We start from the raw sequence: 19,600 nt of genomic DNA on the forward strand, positions 1-19,600 counted from the left end.
TCATTACAGTGATACGACTACTGACAGTTCTAGCAACAGAAACACCAACATTTTACAAATGCAAAAGTATATTAAGATATTATTTATAGCTTAGATATATACCTGCTAAATACATACAGAGCTAAATAAGCATATAAAAGTAGAAATATGAAAGTTTTAAGCTCAGGGCATGGCTATAGGATTTAGCTTGTTCAGCGTGTGCTGGCAGTTGTCAATTATTTCCTTCAACTTTGCTGCTTGTCTTGTGCGATGTAATAATCGACACTGTCTTACTATTTCTTTAAACAAGAAATAAAGTAACTGCGTAAAGTAGTAACTGTCCAAAAGCATGAAGCCATTAAATCTGGCAGTGGATAGCAAAGCTTAAATGCACATAATAAAATAGCAAAAATCATATTAGAACGAAAAAAAGTTACAGATAAACAACGAAGAACAGTCATGAATGTACAATCTTAACAAACTACTTACTACGACTACTTACTAACTTTCTTTTTAAGAGGTATGATTTTCGGGGAAAATGTTATTCTCTCAGTATTGCACTTGCAGGAAATCTTTTTAACGCGTTTTTCAAAATGACATGAAAGCGCTTAATGCACTTAATGCATTATATAGGACTGCACTGATATTTAAAAGTGGATTGAAGGATTATTTTTGTGTCGTGTACATTAAAGCTGCATTTTTATATCAGGTTTCTGTGTTTTGTTTGAAAGAACCCGCGTGACCATAGTCGTGTGCATTTGTGCTACGACGAGACAATCAACAGTTTCAACCCCTGTCCAACTGTCTACAATACCTCCATTAGCTACGTTCCCTAAGGGCATGCCGAGTGCAGTTTACAAAGGGTTACTAGATACAATCTTCAGTGTATCATAGACAATCAAGTCAGATTCATTTAAGACATTAAGCACATATTTAATACTTTCCCACGTTTTCATAAATATGTCCATCTGGCTTGAAGCCATGTGACCTGTAATACATGCTTGATTTCTCTACTCACCACCACTTTGTGTGCAGCCACGTTCTCTTTTCTTTAAGCTTTGCTGTATCAAAAATCATGATCTAAGGAAATGAAAGTAAATCACTACTTAACTATAAAACAAAGGTGAGGTGGAAATTAAAACAGGTAAAAAAATTAGGGTTCTTCAATTTTACAGGGATTTTTGACTAGTAACATATGGTTCATATGCTTTTTTCATTATTAGTGATGGGTATTTACATTGAATGGAAGATCTCTGTGAGCAATCAAAGGTTTCTGACCCCGCGTGACCCACCCTTCTATCTCTAGCTATACTCTTATTGTCCTTTATGCGTTTACATGCATATTTTTTCATATATAAAATCATCAGAGGCTTTTGGTAGAACCTGTTGCACAATTGTTACTTGCGTCAATCACGTCCTATAACAAGTTTATGGGGTCTTTAAGTAGTAGTATTGGCATATTGTGCTTTAAACTTTTTTTTAATGTTTCTAAATGTTGGATAACCCATTAAAAGAATCAGTACTTTGCTGTCATTTTGCTCAATTCTTATTAGCTGTTCAAGTCTCAATGTTGATAGAAAGGAGAAGATATCACACATCAGAATACGCTTGATTTCTTGATTCTGATTTTTCTCCCCTAAGAGAAAATGAATCATGACCTTTTCTAAAGATTAGAAAAAAATCAAGAGAATCACATTTAGGTAGCTAGTGCAAATAGACAATGCGTCATAGTTTTAGCACTTATAGATTTAAGAAAAGAAAGAATATAAAAAGTAGATAATATATCATAATATATTGGAATAAACAGTTCCTTTCCAGCCTCTACATCAAATCAGATATTATTCATCAAGCATAATATATCCACTTCAGTTTTCTATCTATTCAAACATGCACTGCATCAAAAGCTTTATGTCTCTTTTTAAAATTCTTGGCAATTCGTCGCAACAAACCCCGTGGCTACTTCCTTATCTGCTGCCATAAATGTTGAGTCAACTTGAACACCTTTCATATTTATTCGTCGTTTTGTTCATCGTGTCTGAAAACAACAAATGGATATGCGCTACTTGTTACTGATCGAAAAAAACATTATTGGGGTTTTCTTAATTTTATTATATGGATTCAAAGCTCAAATCAGCTTGCTTTCGTTTTCGTTTTGTGAATTAAAGTAATTGAAGTTAGAACTTCATTTTTCACATAACTGAAATGAAGCAGAGAGACATGGAGACAGAAGTCCTGACATACAAACAGTTATGCATTATTTTTGAAAACAGTACTTCACTTTGTGCTTCACTTATCTTACTACCATTGATTAATTGCTTGTCTGTGTACTAAGAAATGGGTACTGGGATAAAACGAAAAGTGTAACCCAAAACTATAAAAATTGTTACATTTTGCACCTAAACCAATCCGCAAGTAGTTACTTTCATACTTTCACAGAACGGGGGATGTGAAACAGGTATATCGATACACTCTACATCTTTATACTTTTAACCTTGATGATAGGGCAGTAGGTATATCCCTAAGATTCTTTATTGTTGGTATTTTCTGTTTTGTTTCAGGAATAGTTCAATTGTTATCTAGAACCTTATATATTATTCAAATAATGTTAGTTCGGTATGTTATGAGGAGTTTTCACGTTGCCGACCCGTTCCCGTATTTTTATACCAGCATAAACTTCTCCGTGTTAGCTGCGTCCTGTGATGATTAGACGTCGATCACGACAAAGCCTCGATTATGAAGTAGTAAGTTTAATTATCTCAAAGAATTTTTATTCCTTAATTTTTCCTTGAATGTTTCACTAGTCTTCCATAACAGTCAGTGACATTGCGTTGTAGTCATGAAAAGGATAAAAACTAAGGGAGTAAACCCCTACAGCAAAACGAGCTGTTTACACAATGTGACTGGGTGAAGATTTTTACTCAAAGAAACAACAACCTAGGGCTCACAGCATATTTGTTCTCGATCAAGGTAAGCCATCAATTAAAGTGTAACAGCTGCAGTTCTATGCTCAGCTTGAAAGTTTCATAAATGAAGTTCCTACGAAATGCACCCTAATTGTAAACAGCCCAAGCAGCTTTTAGATACAATGTTGTAGATAGCGACATTCAGAAAGGGAATATAAGCAGTTAAGGAGTTAGTCATCAGTAATTAGTCCCGTGGCTGCTACCTGTCGACGGGGAAGCACATAATTAGACGCGGCAGCTGACAAAGCCCGCCACTCATACCTGTTTGGAGCGACAGAGAGCAAGTCCTTCACAGGACGACTAGTCCAGTCTTTGGCATTCGTAAACCAGTTTTTCTTCTGGTCACCATGGCCTCGACGACCCTCTAAGGTGCCTTGAAGGACAGTTGTCGAGAAGGTGTTGTTCCGGGTCACATGAACAAACCAGACTATTGCCTCAGGCACATGTTCTCCAATGCCTGTATTCCCTACATATTCGCAAGCAGTCGCGTTTCACATCTGTAAAGCAGGATCGGTATGCCATGGGTTTTGTACAGATTGAACTTTGTTGTAAACCTGATGTTATGGCTGTGCCAGATCCTCTCAATTCTAGCTGCTGCTGCAGTCCTGATGCGGATATCTGTCGTGGAGCTGCAGTCCTTGAAAAGGTAGCTCTCGAGTACTTAAAGCTGCTTACCTTTTCAATCCGTACCCAGTTCATGCATATTTCTGCCTTGTCGTTGCCATAACGTGATCATAATTTTTCTCTTATCAGTGCTGGTTTCTAATTCCTGTGTTTGAACTGTTGGTCAGTCGTTAAGATCATGGAGGTTTTTGTTAGGACCTGTTAACATATCTGTCGTCTGTAAAGCGTTTGTTGCAAGACTTTAGTCATCAAAGACAGTGATGCCCATCTTTTCAAAGAACGAGCAGCTGTATTAAACCGATAGACTGAATATTACAATGACCTACACAACATCCAGCTGACGGCAGACACTTCATTATAGTACTGCCAGTCCTACGGGAGAGCTTAGGCAGTGGGAAGGAACTAAAGTTACCTTGTCTTGAAAATGTTACAACTGATCTGCTATCTCGATGGTGAAAAAACACCAAAATCTTTTACTGCTTTGTACTACAGAATCCAGGAGCCCAAAGAGTGGTCCAAAGAATAGACGCAATCACTTGTACAAAGGAAAAAACAGCAAACAGTGCCAAAACTAATCTGCCACCCATGAACTGTCATGGGGAAAACATGTTAATAGTAGCAATAACAATAATAATGTCAAGCGTATACCTCACTACATCCTACATCCATGCGCTGAATATGAAAGGCTATAAACGAACCAACAATCAATTATACCAAAAACATCACAGTCAACAAACAGACAACACCATGACAAACATGAACTGAATGCATAAAATAATGGATGAGTGGAATAACACGCTTGATTGAAAAGATATTTGTTTTAGCTTTAGGGTCGGATTTAAAGGCTTCAAATGTAAATAAACACAGTTTAAAGAGAAATTGAGAAAAAAAGGTCCAAACAGCGTGGGTCGAATCACTGAGTATGACTACATATTTTCTTGGGACTACCTTTATTGGGATGGGAGTTTATGGCTGACACGATTGAAGGTCTGGAAATATTAATCTATCATTCTATCATTATGCTTTACTATCTTTAATGAATTTAGTCTTTTGTGGAGTAACTAGCTGTCATATAAATAGAAAAGCAAACAACAATACCTCGGCCGTTCTTCTGGTCTGGGCCTATTCGTAGGTCGAATCCATGGAGCTCCCTCTTCGGTTCCCATGCCACTGTGGAAGACAAATATCGCAATGTCAATGGATTACTCAGATTCAAGTTACTGTTTATGTTCAGTTTTCAAAATACTGCATATGATCTGTAGGCTTATGTGTATTATTCTTTCAGAATTACATTATTAAAAAAGACTAGTCGAATCACTAATAAAAAGTCATTTTAAGTCATAAGAAGACATAAAGATAACAAACTGTAGATGACTACGATTCCTTCGAGCTCCTTCTTCGGTTACTTTGCCACTGTGAAAGACAAATATCACAATATAAAATAATGGTTGTGTGGAATAACACGCTTGATTGAAAAGATATTTGTTTTAGCTTTAGGGTCAGCTATAAAGGTTTCAAATGTAGACACAGTTTAAAGACAAATTGAATACAAGTCCAAACAGCGTGGGTCTAATCACTGAGTATGACTACATATTTTCTTGGGACTACTTTTATTGTGACGGGAGTTTAAGGCTGACATGATTGAAAGTATGGAAATATTAATCTATCATTCTATCATTATGCTTTACTATCTTTTCTGAATTTAATCTTTTTAGGAGTGACCTGTCATATAAATAGAAAAGCAAGCAACAATACCCCAACTCGTTTAAAGCTATGGTTTCTGTTCCTTGCTCATCGGAAGGTTGAAGACCCTCTTCGGTTTCCATGCGTCTGTGCAAGACAAATATCACAATGTCAATGGATTGCTCAGATGCAAGTTACTGTTTATGTTCACAGTATTTTGAAAATACTGCGTACGATCTGTAGGTTTATGTGTATTATTCTTTCACAATTACATTATTAAAAAAGACTAGTCGAATTACTAATAAAAAGTCATTTTAACTCAGTAGAAGACATAAAGATAACAAGCTGTACATGACTACAACATGTCAGGTTCCATTGAAAAAAAAAGGTACATAAATATCTTAACCAAACCGAGCGTGCAGAGACAGATAACCTTTCAATTTACGTCTGAAAATAAAACTCTTGCTCTTTGCATGCGCCCTACACGAAAGAAAAGACAAGCTTATGGATTATTTGCTGCTATCAAACAAAATGCAACTTCTCTATTGGAGGCTCTTAAATCGTACTGGAGTCGACTGAAGACTAGAATCACATTAAAATCAAACACTAACAAAAGCTTTAATGGGAGGTTAATCAATCACAATTAATTTGTTCCCTATCCCTTAAATTGTTTAATATTTAAAAAAATATTCTTACACAGAGTTTATTTTTCCTTATCTGTTTTTGTTTATTTCATCCTTCTATTTATGATTCATTTTTACATCATCTAATGTGAAAAACACAAAACTTGGAGTTTTCCATTGCTAATAACTGCTATCTCTTTTAACATCTGAACCGAACCAAACATGCAAATCCACTCAAGTTTTAAAATATTACTCAAGCTATTTGCATGCGCCCCTTCACAAAACGGCATACACCATAGTGTTACAAATATAGTTGTTTTCCAAAGCTAAAAAATACTTCATATGTGCGGCTTTGAATGTATGTCATGTCTGTTTAATTTATTATTCTTTGCAACAATAAACTTGTATCGCATATCAATAAATGGAATCAGCAGAAATCACTGACCTGTTTTTTTTCTTTTTCCGTTGACAAGTGCACCGCTTTTGTTTTATACAACTGCAAAAAAGTGAAAAATACAAAAAAAATCTCATTTATGTCTCTCTCTCAAACACAGATTCTTCGCCTTTCTTTCAGCTATCTTGTATATGCTTTTAAAGTAAACAAAATCTACATTTAAGAGTATAGTACGAGTATAGTACGAGGTGGTGAATTCAAAGTGCAATATAATTTAATTGAAACAGGCATTAGCGATATCATTGTACATTTTTACCAACTATGTTGGCATATCTTTGCTGGGAACAACAACAGCATACTACTACTTCCACCACTACTTCTACTACTAATAACAATAATAATGGGTATTTGTAATGCGCACCAACACGACCAAGCTAGATCGCTCTCTCTGCAGATCACCAATGATGGATACTGGACGGTGAGATACGTACAGATACAGTACGCAAGGCAATGGATGAAGGTATGAAGGATACCGTAAACAGTTTCAGCCGTACATGATGGTTAGCATTACAGTATTACCAGGGAGTTAAGAATAGTAATTCGGGGTAAGTACTTTGTGAACAGATATGTTTTCACAGAGCGTGTGAATGTAGCCTTGTAGTCCGAGTGGCGAATGTGATGTGGAAGAAAGTTCCAGTGCTGAGCAGCACAGAGGGAGGACATCCGCTGTCCGTATGTGACTGTCTTTGTGGGAGGGAGGATAGAGTACGAGAATCTGATGAGGAGGGAGAGTTTCGGGTAGGAGTGTGGACAGACAAGATTTCAGTAAAGTAGTAGGGGGTGAGCCTTCAAAGAAAACATAGCATAGAGTTTGGACCGTGTAGTCTTTTTTTAGCTTTAGCTGGTAGCAAATGAAGAGAGTCACGAAGTAGTGTGACATGTTTACATTAGCGAGTAAGGAAAACGAGACAAGCAGCTGAGCTCTAGACTTTCTGAAGCTTTTCAATGAGATACTGTGGACAGCCAGTAAGAAGGGAGTTGCCGTAGTCTAGTTTAGACAGAACTAATGAGCAGATGAGAATTTTGGTGGTTGAGATGGACAGAGCTGCTAGGCGATGTGAGTAGGGTAGGGGAGTTTTCCAGCCTCTAGATTAAAGAAGACCTTTAACCGGTGACTTTCTGCTCTTCAAATAACACATTAACTGCCAGTGTACTTACCTGATCTCAGCTTAATGATTTGCCTTAATGACTTATGATAGGCAATAAGTTTTGTATTTGCACAAGAAGGTCTTTCAGTAATTATAAAAAATACTACAAGGCAGTAGCAGGCCTGCGCCATAATAGCACATACACAAAGTAAACGATATCCTCACTTAAGAAATACCAGCATTAAATAAATGTTCCAGTGCACACAAACATGCCTACAGAGATGCATACGTCTACAAAGATTTACTTCCCAAGCAAAAGGCATAACAACACAGACATATATATATATAAACTATGTGCCAATTTTTTAAAACATATTATAAACTGTGAACGAACAATATTAAAAGAGAAAAAGCACAGTAGTTTAGAATAATGCAAACTAAAGGTCGAACGAAGCGTCTAGCGCTTGTTGAGACTTGACATTTTAAAATGCATCTGCCCGTTATATGAGAAGAGTCAAAAGACGATAACTTACCATGTGACTATCCAACAAACAATCACAATACCAAGAAAGACTCCAAGGATAATAGCAAAAATTTTACCCGTTGTGGGGCACGCCTCTTTTCCTGACACGAGAAAATGGACACAAGAGTTCAGTTGAAATTGCATCATCAATAGAGCAATATAAAGAAATGCTTCAGAATACAATTGAGTTACATGACTCAAGCAAATGGAAACGAGAGCAAAAGAGGAAAATGGAGAGAAAGATTGATGGTGAGAAATAAGAACCGTCTAATTTTAATTTTAAAAAAAAAAGAAATAATAGTGAAACAGGCACAGAGAGACATGGTGACTTTATAGAGACCGTTAAAAAGCAATAGAAAGAGTAAAGAAGGAACCTAAATGGAGAAAAAAATTGTACAGATTGTCGTAAAGAAACTTCGTGACCTTTCTGCGTTAAGCTACACAGCGATGCTTCGTCTGGGGGAGATCCACTTATTTCGCACAAATAACTTCCGGACGCAGGCTTTCTATGGATCGTGACCACAAACTTTTCAGATGCTGTCTGACTTGCACCGTAACCATCTTTGGGTAGACATTGCAGAGATCCGTCGTACCACATACAGCGAACAACAGGCTCTAAAACAAAAAATATACGAAATAAAAACAAAAAGTACAAGAGCATAATTCTAGTAAACAATATTTCTTCCAGACTTGCCGGATAACAGTACCACCTTAGTCGTATTTCACACCTTCAACGTAAGTCCCTTCCTTCAACTAAAAGGCTCTAAAATTTCATATAGGAAAAGCGAAGCAAAGCTACCCTAGCCTGAGACCTCCCATTAAAAACTCTTCATTAGGGCTCAGCTAGCTGACTATCACTTCTTTTTCGGACTTCTCCTTAGATCAGTGTACCCCCGTTTTTCACCGAGCTATTTTGTTAGTCGGGATTATGTATGTTGACCAGTGTAGACGTTTGTGTTAGAGAGGATGCATTGATGACAAGGAACACATCTGCTAGGCCTCTTCAACAATCCCGAAGACTACGTTCTTTAAGGTGTTTGCACGTAAGACCTGTATGGCCTACCAAAATCATTTCATCGGAGTTTCATGAAATCATTGCATCAGAGTTGTCCCCTTCTGATAATTTTCGCTAATGAAAGTTCGATCTACGTGATCGTCATTGATTTAGTTGAACAGAAGCGAACACAACTCTTTAGACTGGGCAGATATACTGGCAAAGAGCTGTTTGGCACATGTTTTTATTGTCTTTATCAATTGTTACCAGACACTATGAAAAGAGAAATTCAATACTGCAATCGGCATAAAGCTTTTTTTCTTTTACATTTCTCATTTTTCGTACCCAATTGATACTAATTTAATGTTTTCGCCATGTGATACAGACTCAAGAAAAATTAAATAATCGAAATGATTTGACTTTCTAATTTATTACTTTCTAGTTCAGATGTATCTCATTTAAATGGTAGATTTCACGCTTTTCCCGTATTCCGAATCACACGTGTGTAATGAAACTTAAAAAAGGGTGTGCCGGCCGGTTACATAATTTTACACTGGCTCGTGAATGAAACCATTCAGTTTCCTAACCAACTTCGGACAATTTTCTCCATAAGTAAACTATCGATATCCACAAGTAAGAACCCATGAAGATTGTAGTACACTTTTAGTTGCAAAGCTCACTTATATCAGTGAACACCAGGCCAGTGAGCAGTCGGAAATGAGAGATGCGATAGCGACAGACCGGTGGACTAATGTCAAATGTGATCGTAACGCTCTGGCCAAAGCATAAAGTGTGTGGCCGCAGCAAAAGCCGTTGAGAAGTTGCTACACGAGCACAGCTGTTGGTCTCTAAGGTATATCAGTGCTTGAATGTGAGGGCTGAGAGTAAAAGTGGGTAGCAAAACTCTTATGGTCATGGTATGGGGTACCGTGAAAAACGAAATAAAATAATCCTATATTGTTGTAGCAGTATTAAAGGCCTTTAGTCATTTACCTAGATGGTTAGGTTAGTCAGCTATTTGATAGAATGGCCTATAATTACTGCCTAATTCAAGCAAAGCAGAACGTTATGCACCAGGCATAAAATCCTAGTAATTTGTGTTTGAGCCGACTCTGTTTAGTGCAGTAAATCATTTACTAATTAATTTTTCGTCCCTTTTACAGTAATTATGACGAATGAGGAGGAGAGAAGGATGGGCCTAACTCGCCCGAGGGGAAAGGGGACACCTCTACTGGCTAGCTTCACCCGACGTCCCCCTCTCACATCCACTCACCCGCTTTTTCGCACTTCCACAAGCGTACACACTAGTAATCACACTCACCCGCGTGTGCAAATACAGCCGACAACACGGTTACACAACAAACAAATTATAATCACAAAAATTTAGAAGAAATGAGTTGAATGCTATAAACACACTATGAAGTACCAGTAAAGGACCTAACAGCAGGTCAGTGAAATTGAAACAAAGCGAAAAACACACTCTCCTCCCAGCCCGGTACACTTTCTCCTCTCCTGACCTACAGTTCACGGTCTCTGAATCTTGTAGGTCCCTGGGCTGTTCCTTTGCGCGTGAACTGGGAGGACCACTAAAACTAGGTTACTTGGAGATGAGCGGCGGGTGCGCCGCCTACTAAGCGAAACTGACAACAAACACCACAACCCCACAAGCACCACTGCTGGTGACTCCTCGAAGGTTTTCCTGCCGCTGCTCCACAACAGTTGCCCCCGGCAATGGACGGCAGCGACGATTTCAAGCAGCAGCGATGATTTGTCAGTTGTCCTCTGAAGACGACCACAACAGAACCGGTGGTACGGTGGGGTCTACCAGCCGCTGCCTCGCTCTTCTTGTTGCCTGAACACAGTTAACTCTTTTGTTTGTCGCTTGGGAGAACCAACTTCTTACTTGTACCACACTCTCCTCTACACAACCAGACCGCAAGTACCAGCAGGTTGTGATGCGTTCTAAACGGAACGGGCTTCCCTTTCTCAGACCTGCTAGTTGCGACTAAAAATCACTCAGAGAACGACGTCTCTGCTGGAACACGAGGGAAAAGGCCACGACTAAACTTCTATCCTAGACTGTATACTCATCTAAACACGTGACCCTCTGCACCAAATCTACCCGGCCCTGACGCTATTGATCTAACACAGGAAACTACTGCCCACCGCGCTATACCCCTCAACTGCTACATCCTACCCCCCCCCCCCCTGACCCTGGGCCTTAATCGCCTCCATCAATCAAGGTGACCTGTCAAGTCGTTAAAATGGACAGAAAGGCCCACCTATAATTACCTACCGGGTCTCGGCCATGTTCTTCTAGCCTTGAACCAGCTAGTTCTTGGCAGTTATGCATTTTTTTTTTAATTTATCTATAAATTTGTCTCTATATCTTCATCTCTTTCTCATGAAATGTAGGTATATTTATGAGTTTTCCCGGTGCATTCCATTCAGCGTCTCTGTGATATTATAGCCTTGTTTACCGACTACACTTAACCTCAAAACATGTAATAAAAGATTCAGCAATCAGATAAAAAAAAGTTATTATTATTATTAGTAGTAGTAGTAGTAGTAGTAGTAGTAGTAGTAGTGTGTTACTGTCACATTGCACTCACCTAGATTATCATGGTCGTCTAAATGATACACATTAAAATCTTTCCTTGACTCTCCAACATCCTCGGGGAAATGACAGGTCAGTTCATTTTCAGTTGTTTGCAATGGACGGATATCACATGTCTTCTCTGTAAAATTGCGTGTGTAATGAACAATCATTTTTAGTTAGCACACATATTTGAGCAATATCCACACTTATTAATTAAGAATATTTATTACAAATGCAACTTTGACAACAAAACTATAAATCATATTGCTGTATTTGTAATGGAGGATGTTACAAAAATGTTCCATAAGAGCTAACATACAGTGTTAGTAGGAATTACTTTGTATAGTGTTGCGTGTTTAGAATTTTTTTTTTAATGATTAACATTAGAAAAACGTGATATGGGCCGAGTCAAGAAATTTATGCCAGCTTCGCATTTTCTCTATAAGAGAATGTTTATAGTTCCGTTCACCTTTCTCCACTCGCCCACTTAACTTTCCTTTAACATTAGAGTCTGTTGACTTTCTCATCCTCTCGTGTTTAACAAGTAGTGTTTTTCCATTTGCCGAGTCTCTGCCGGCCAATCATCTAACACAGCATTTTTCATAAAATGCACAGCATTTTTTAGATCGAGTTAGAAGAGGCTACTAGGCCTAATGCTGTGGTACAAAAATTATTTAGGCTTAACATATACTTAATAGTTTGACGGAAAGTCTTGTATTCTTTTTTTTTTGTTTTTACTAGCGGAAGCTCTTGAAAAAGACTGTTCCAAGCGAACGGTCTCTCCGTACCTAGTTAGCTTTCATAGTCCAGTTCATTACAGGATTTGCCGCATATCATAGAGTCCGATAATTTTTTAAACGAATTGTGAATCCTTCCAGTGACCTAACCATATCTAACTTTTATAAACTTCCTGCTTATTAACTCTTCTGTCACATTGTGGAATAGCCTGACAGTTAACGTTGACTTGACTGGTATAAAAGGCAGGGGACTTTACTTGTATTTCTACTGTAGTTCCTGATAGATTTTTGTACAGAGCCAATTTTTGCATCCTTCCAGAAGTAGCAGCAAGTCTACACTGGGCACACGATCTGGAACAGTTTCATATTTAATAGAAAAAACAGTGGTATTGACAGAATGTAAAATAGTATTAATAGGGGTCCATGGTGGTAACATTTAACTTGGGAGGGTAATAGTCTGCCCCATTGAAGCGGTCGAGGTGCTATGTTCGACGAGCGATAGGCAGAACAGGAGGGCGTATTAGTGACTTACGTGTATAAACACAACCATCGCCTTTTTTCGGTTTCCAGATTCAGATAAGGTCGTAGTGGATGTTGAATAACATCTCCTAGCGCTATCTATTAAAGTGAAAGATTGTCACCATTCATGTAGGTTAGCTTTTTGTATGAATTGCATCCAGGCTGGGTCCGTTGGGGTGAGAGTGTGCGTAGGACTATCGAAAACATTCTATGTTTTCATTGTGACCGTCGATTGTTGTCAAGCTCGCTATCTACAGCTTATCAGATAGGCGGATGACAGAACCTGGATTTTTGATTGGACTCGTCAGTTGTATTTAATTGTAATTTTGTAGCTTGTAGTGTACAGTTTAGGATTACTGTTCATTATATCCGAGAAAAAAAGAGAGTGTCGTGTTAACACCGAGGTACAAAAGAGATTCTTGAGCCATGTATGTTCGTCGAATAAAAAGAAAAAGGAAATGACTATAACGGCATTCGAGTCCTATTCTGATCACGAGTATCATGACATGTTTGGATGAAGCTACGATACGTAAGAATAATTAACTTTCCTGTGTCACTGAAGACTGGCAACAGTATTTTTCGAATGTAAATCTTGTCAAAGAAGTGTTGACGAGGTATTTAAGTTAGCGATGGACGAATGCCATGGTGGGGTCCCTGTTAAGTCAGATGAGAAGAAATGGCGATGGTGTCGTATGAAAGTGATAAGATCTCACCTACTGATCAGTTAGCGGATATGTGAGACGATTTTCAGTTGGATATGTATCCGTTCACTGATATCCAACTTACATGCATGAATTAGGAATCGTCTGCGTGTTCCTAATAAAATAATTGAGTATTCAGTGATAACATACTGTACTGGTAATTGCCATGTACACATCCTAATCAGGTAATCAATCTACCAAAGCAAATAGAGAATACGTGGGAAGTGAATTGCCCACAAACCTTATCTATACTTCACCGTAGCCCCTTCTTGAACCCGAGAATATATGTGACGTTGTCATGGCCTATTCTCCTATGTGAGGGTTGTTATTGGTTTATAGTGTGTTTTGACTTTCCTCTGGCCTTGATATGCGGCACCTGAATAACACATAACACATGATGAAGCTTTTCAAAAGGAGCGTACAATTGAGACAACCAGAGTGTCTTGGTTGGTTCAACCTGTGTGCCTGTAGGTCAAGATATTTGGTATAAGACTCGTGTTCGTAAAACTGTAACATCGGATACTGCGTGAAGAGAAATGTGTAGATAACTTTTAGTTAAGAGTTTCCTCTCGCGACCCCAACCTTACCTTGACAATTTTCAACAGGTGTCTGAAGCTTGGGCAGATTGTTGACTGTTTATATGCGTAGCCAGAAGCATTGAGCGTTAGTGGGCTGCCAGAAGCTTTCTTTGTTTTGAATCTTTTCAAAAGAAACATTCTCGTTGTAGTTTATCCAAGACATTAATTCTCACGGTTTATTCTTGCAGAGACTTGGACAATTATGATATAAACTATCGCTTAGAACGGACGAGTGTACTCACCACAACTACCAATAAGGAAATAGACTGTTTGTCGCAAGCTTTTATTAACCACGTTTTAATCCGGGTGACCACTGTCTCTGGTCTACGCGAAGAAGAGGTTACCTCTATGTTAAGTCTATTAGACATTGAATTTTTCACAACACAAGAAAATGGAATATTTAAACTAGAACTGAGCACACATTAATGGTTGCTGGGATATTGTGTTCTGGATATAAATCTACTAATGAGAGAGATGTTACCGTAATTTAAAAATGGGGATGTTATAAGACTTAAAACAATAACACTCAGCATGTAAACGCTGCAAGAACATGATAGATAGGAACAAAAATGCTTTAGTTTAAAGAAATTTTTTACATTTTTTATCTAGAGCTGATACGTCATTGCATGCTGGAGACGGCAGAAACTGAGAGGATTCAACATCTGTCAAGGTAATTTTGGTTGCCACCTACTGAACTAGGAGATGGCGTTGCTGTAGCAGCGAAGATTTCCTGCTACCTGCTAGGTTGAGTTAGGCAAATCCGCAAGATGTCTCAGGTTCTGGATAGGATCTGGCCAAGCAAAACTCAATCCAGCTTCGCAGTATCAAAGCACAGGCTGTACAAGTCACCTCGTAGTGTCAACATCCTACTCTTGTTACCGGCTGTCAGAGACGTTGGAACGGCTGCTTGCGCCAAGCGGACAAAGAAGCTCCAGGCTCTCATTTTAGAGCGAATCGCTTGAAAGATGAAGCTAGGGTCACGCGATTCTCGATACCGCGGAGACATCAAGACCGAACGAATAGACGTTACGGAGCACCGTGACCTCCTGTAGGCCACGGATGAGCCAACTGGTCTGCAACAGTGAAGAACGGCGCAAGCTCGCCTTGCTCGGCGTCACGGTCACCGCCAACGAAACACCGCGTTCCGAAGGGAGATCTGTACAAGAACCTCGAAAGGGAGCCGTTGATCGATGCGTCAAGATCCGAAGGATAAGAGCTGGGGCGGGTTCGACCAACATCAAAAGAGTATTGAGGCCGAAGCGCGATAGATACGCAGGACGCTGCTTCATGGCTGTGCTGCGAGACAGAGCGGGCTTGAAAATTCTGTCTGTTGCTGCTGGCCGGAAGGTCCCCTACGCCCGGAGGCCGGCATGGGAACGTGACTGATCCGGACCGGATAGTCTGACATGAAGGACAAGATGCGCGAGGTATGATTTCCATGCAGATAACTATTTAATCATTTCCGTATTTGTTTGCATTATTTTGTTGTGGCTCTAAGACAGACAAGCCATTCGTTGTTTTTAGTAGGTTCTTTTATTTCAATTGTGTCATAGTTGTGTTTTCTTATTTATTTTGAGCATAGTTCTTCTTTGATTGGATATGGCATCTGAAGAATAGTAACTAGCTGATATTTTGGTCTTTTCTGGTTTTATCCAGATTAGCCACAAGAGACAGATGGGGGTTGGTTACTGTAATGTGAACTAGCACTTATGGGACTTAGCGATCCCACATGCATTGTTTACTAATTAATATACAAGCAAAAAATATTGAATGGTGTAATTTTGATGTAACGACAGAACCCGATTTTTTAAAGTTCGGAACCTATTGTCACGTGTGTTCAATTAATAGTGAATGATTGATGTTGAAGAATCAAGATGAAGAATTGAAAAATGGATTATGAGGTTGGTTAGGATGGACTAAAAATTGTCTGTTATTCTTTTGAAGTCAAAGCTATAAAGCATGTTAAACACAAAATCATTTAAATAGGCGACTGCGAAGAACTATATTTTATGTGCTTAAATTTTGTCAATGGAAAAGCACTTGCAGCGCTTGCCTTGACATTGAATAAAAGGTGGATAGAATGTAGAGGAGTGCGAAGAGTTGATTGTGAAAGGGATATATTCTGGACTATAGTGTCCGATGTAACTTTTAAAAGAAACCTATCTATCTAGCTGCGATTAAACATTAAAAGTAAAGCTCCGCACTCCTTGATTTGATCGAGTTGCCCAGTGGGTCATGGAAAAAAAACTGTTAAGCGTGTTTCTATCTGTACTTAAATGGATGTACTTCAGGAAAGGCTGTAGCAAGGTCAATGTGCTCGATCTGTATCTGGGTCTTTACTTCACGGAGAAGAACTAACACACATCGGTCATTGCGTTAACTGAAAAAGGTAGTTCAAAAAAGATTACGTGTATCTAAGAGAAATTGAAAATCATTTGAAACTTATGTATTTTGATAAATATATCGTATAGTGTGGCATCTTCTCATTGATGCTAGTTGCACGAACTAAGTGAGATCGTAGTTTAGACACTCTTTTCTATTGCTATAAGGCCAGACTGTCGATTATGCGCCCAAGTAACATTATTATTTCTATGTCGCTCTGCGTGTGATGTTGTGCATTTGACGAAGTCGAGTGATGTATGTCTTCGTTTTATTGCTTTCTTTGTTATTTACAGTAATGACCAAAACTAAATACTACCACATGAATAAACAAAAACCGAAATAAAGTACAGCTTTTCCAGAAAACAACATCCTGGCATGTAGCACAAAATCTGCATTCAAGCTGCTACTCTTCCCTACCGTATCCAAAGTAGCTAATGCTGACGTATATTAGGAAACGAAGGCGTAGTTGGAGGTGGTGTAGTCCTAACCTTCACAGTTGCAAGCCTTTACATAGAGATAGCTTTTAACATTGTGCAATAAGATACAACAGTAATACATAAAGTAAGGACGAAACCGTGTTCCCCCAAGATTAAGGTTATTACATGCAGAGGTATGAGGTATTTGTGTAGACGATATAGAAATCGAAGTATGTCATAAAGCATCCACACTATATAAATGCTGTAATCCACGTGGTTAGGTGGTAGAGGCGATTGAAATACTGACATATGCGGTGGGACAGATACATGTGTATTATGAAAATTTATACATAAATGATTACTAACGCCGTTAACCTAACATGTATAGATATTAATATTATATACTATAATTTATATACCCTACACCCGTCTTAGCCAGCTAATTTGGGTACTGCGTGTGGAGGAATACGAGGAACAATCAGGACAGCTTTATGTCGCAGTGCTAAGTATTTGACTTGTTAGATAGCTTTTTGTTTATAGTTCGTGAATGGTGTGACGGATGGTGTGGTTCGGAGTGCAAGGTTGGCGCGGCTCTGGCGATGTTTTGGTGTCAGCTGTTTTGCGCCAGGTGTGTCCTATCCAGCCCACTTGCGGCTTTTTGCATGTCTTTGTCTAGTGGCACACTGGTGGTTCTTTTATTAGAATGATGTGTGGAGAATCTTTTCAGGCACATCCATTTCCATAATGATAGGTGAGGTGTAATCAGTTGGTAAAGGTTCGGGAGTTGGATGCCTTGTCTGATATTGATAGTGTTATTCACTCTCCAGGTTTCAGTGAGACCATACAGGAGTGGGGGGTAACGAACTCGGCCTTCGTCATTGGCTTCGGTTACAGATGGGTGTCCTTAATGGCAGGATAGATGCTATTGGGTCTGCAGATGGGGCCGTGTTAGGACTGTTTGAGGAACATAGGCCTGGGCCTGTTCGATGCGAGCTGCTTTGATATCATCAATACCGCCTCCACGCAGTCCGCTTGTTTGAACAAGTGCTCGTCCCAGATACGTAGAAAGTCGCATCTGTTCCGAGAGATGTTGTCCCTTAGAAGCTGAGAATTTGGGTTTCCTGGCTTGTGGGCACGGTCTATCTGAGCGCAACGGTGGGTATATTGAGGCTACAGCTTTAATAATTGTTTTTTTTTAAAGAACTCATGACTATTTGTCAGCGAAATAAGAAACCGAACTGGTTTTATGAATCGCTAAAGTTATGGATATGTACGTAAAAAGAATGGTATGCGTAATCATTTGGCGTGCTTGAGTTACGTGGCGGATGATGAGGGTGTGGTGCAGTCTCGGGCATATATGATCTGATTCTAATTTGGGTATGCAGGGGCTGGATAGATTGTTGAAATTGGTGGGAGAGCAGAGGGTGGGTAACAACGGGTGAAAGACGAGCTCGTGGAAGTATCTCGTTAGCGTTGTGGCATGTGAGCTCAAGTGCGTAGAAGATAAAAAATCTGGAAATCTGAAAAAACAAGCCGCATTTTTGTTTTAGTCACGGTTAAGCTGGGAAAACATCGCGCGGCTTCATATGTCGAATTTAACAGGCAGGTACTGTGGAACATGTATTCTGTCTTTTTCTGTTTTTCTGTATATTCGAGAATGGCCGAGTGTCTGAAAATATTTCAAGCTCTAATTCGAAGAAGTATGAGACGCAGCGGTGGTGTTGTGTGTGTGTTTCGCTTTACCTATCTTCAAAACCAAGGCGATGATGCTTCAGGCTAGCGACTCTTTATCAGGGTCTTTGTGGGGAGGGTGGCCCTACGGGCACGCGGGCGCTAACGGTGATGGTGCTGGGCTTCAAGCTCTCGTATAGTAGGAGGCGCTTGCTTGCATCTAATTCGATGTACAATAGTTCAGAAAGAATAAGCTTCAGATGAATGGATCTTTTAAGTTTTTAATCGAAACGACATAGGGGAATGCCGTTTATGTAAGTGGGATGTTAGAGATTATTCTAGATTTTCGGGGCCAACCAGATACTGAATCTGCGTACTAAACTTGGATCGGGCCTGAAGAACTTGGGTAAAGTTAGGTTATTAATTTCAGACTTAGCTGCGCTAACGCAGCACTGCAGGCACCTGAGGAAGTGGTCCAACGGTCTATCCTTGATGGTTAGATAAAGTTTTCATTACAGTTATGTGACTAAACAGCGTCGTCTCACAGTCAGGTCTGATAACATACAAACTTGTAACTGGTTGAGGTAGGTCCGAGCAGGTAGTGAAGACAGCGACAGCACAGGGAAGTTTTACCTCTAGAGTAGTGACTAGAATAAAAAAAGGTTTGATCGTGCTGTATGATAGTAAGATCAAAAGCCCATAGGATCAAACAGTCTATAAATTAACTTAAGATGGAGTATCAGGGAGGCGGGGTAGTGGACGAGTTAATTAGAGCAGATACAGAAAGTTGTAACAGGAAATAAAATGTGTGCAACTGCTGCTAAATGTATTTATGCAAAAAAAGCACTTGCTTTTGTTTGATGATATCAAAAATAACAGAAGGCAGCCAAGCCGTGGTCTATATATGTGCACTTTTTGAGATTGTAAAAGTAACGATATATTTAGATAAGATGCAAACAGTTAGTATTTTTATGAGTTACATAAACGTTAAACTATTTGTAAGTTATATTGGAACCAGGTGGGAGTTGTTCTGTTCACTTTCTTCTCTACATTGCTTTACGTTCCC

General features: G+C 39.1%; 1 protein-coding gene across 2 annotated transcripts in view; it reads right to left on the minus strand.

The window, feature by feature from the left end:
• The window catches only part of LOC112569204, a 47,579-nt gene continuing 27,979 nt past the window's right edge, over nucleotides 1–19,600 (minus strand). For both annotated transcript variants that reach the window (XM_025246931.1, XM_025246930.1), the window contains exons 9-16: nucleotides 11,544–11,669; nucleotides 8,361–8,552; nucleotides 7,948–8,038; nucleotides 6,318–6,368; nucleotides 5,322–5,396; nucleotides 4,932–4,979; nucleotides 4,665–4,736; nucleotides 1–2,014 (exon numbers count right to left, since the gene is read on the minus strand). In XM_025246931.1, the coding sequence (XP_025102716.1) occupies nucleotides 1,990–2,014; nucleotides 4,665–4,736; nucleotides 4,932–4,979; nucleotides 5,322–5,396; nucleotides 6,318–6,368; nucleotides 7,948–8,038; nucleotides 8,361–8,552; nucleotides 11,544–11,669 (680 nt within the window). In that variant the 3' untranslated portion in view covers nucleotides 1–1,989. The remainder of the gene's footprint in view (nucleotides 2,015–4,664; nucleotides 4,737–4,931; nucleotides 4,980–5,321; nucleotides 5,397–6,317; nucleotides 6,369–7,947; nucleotides 8,039–8,360; nucleotides 8,553–11,543; nucleotides 11,670–19,600) is intronic.

Source organism: Pomacea canaliculata, linkage group LG7, assembly GCF_003073045.1.
Source record: "Pomacea canaliculata isolate SZHN2017 linkage group LG7, ASM307304v1, whole genome shotgun sequence".
NCBI classification, from domain to species: Eukaryota; Metazoa; Mollusca; class Gastropoda; order Architaenioglossa; family Ampullariidae; genus Pomacea; species Pomacea canaliculata.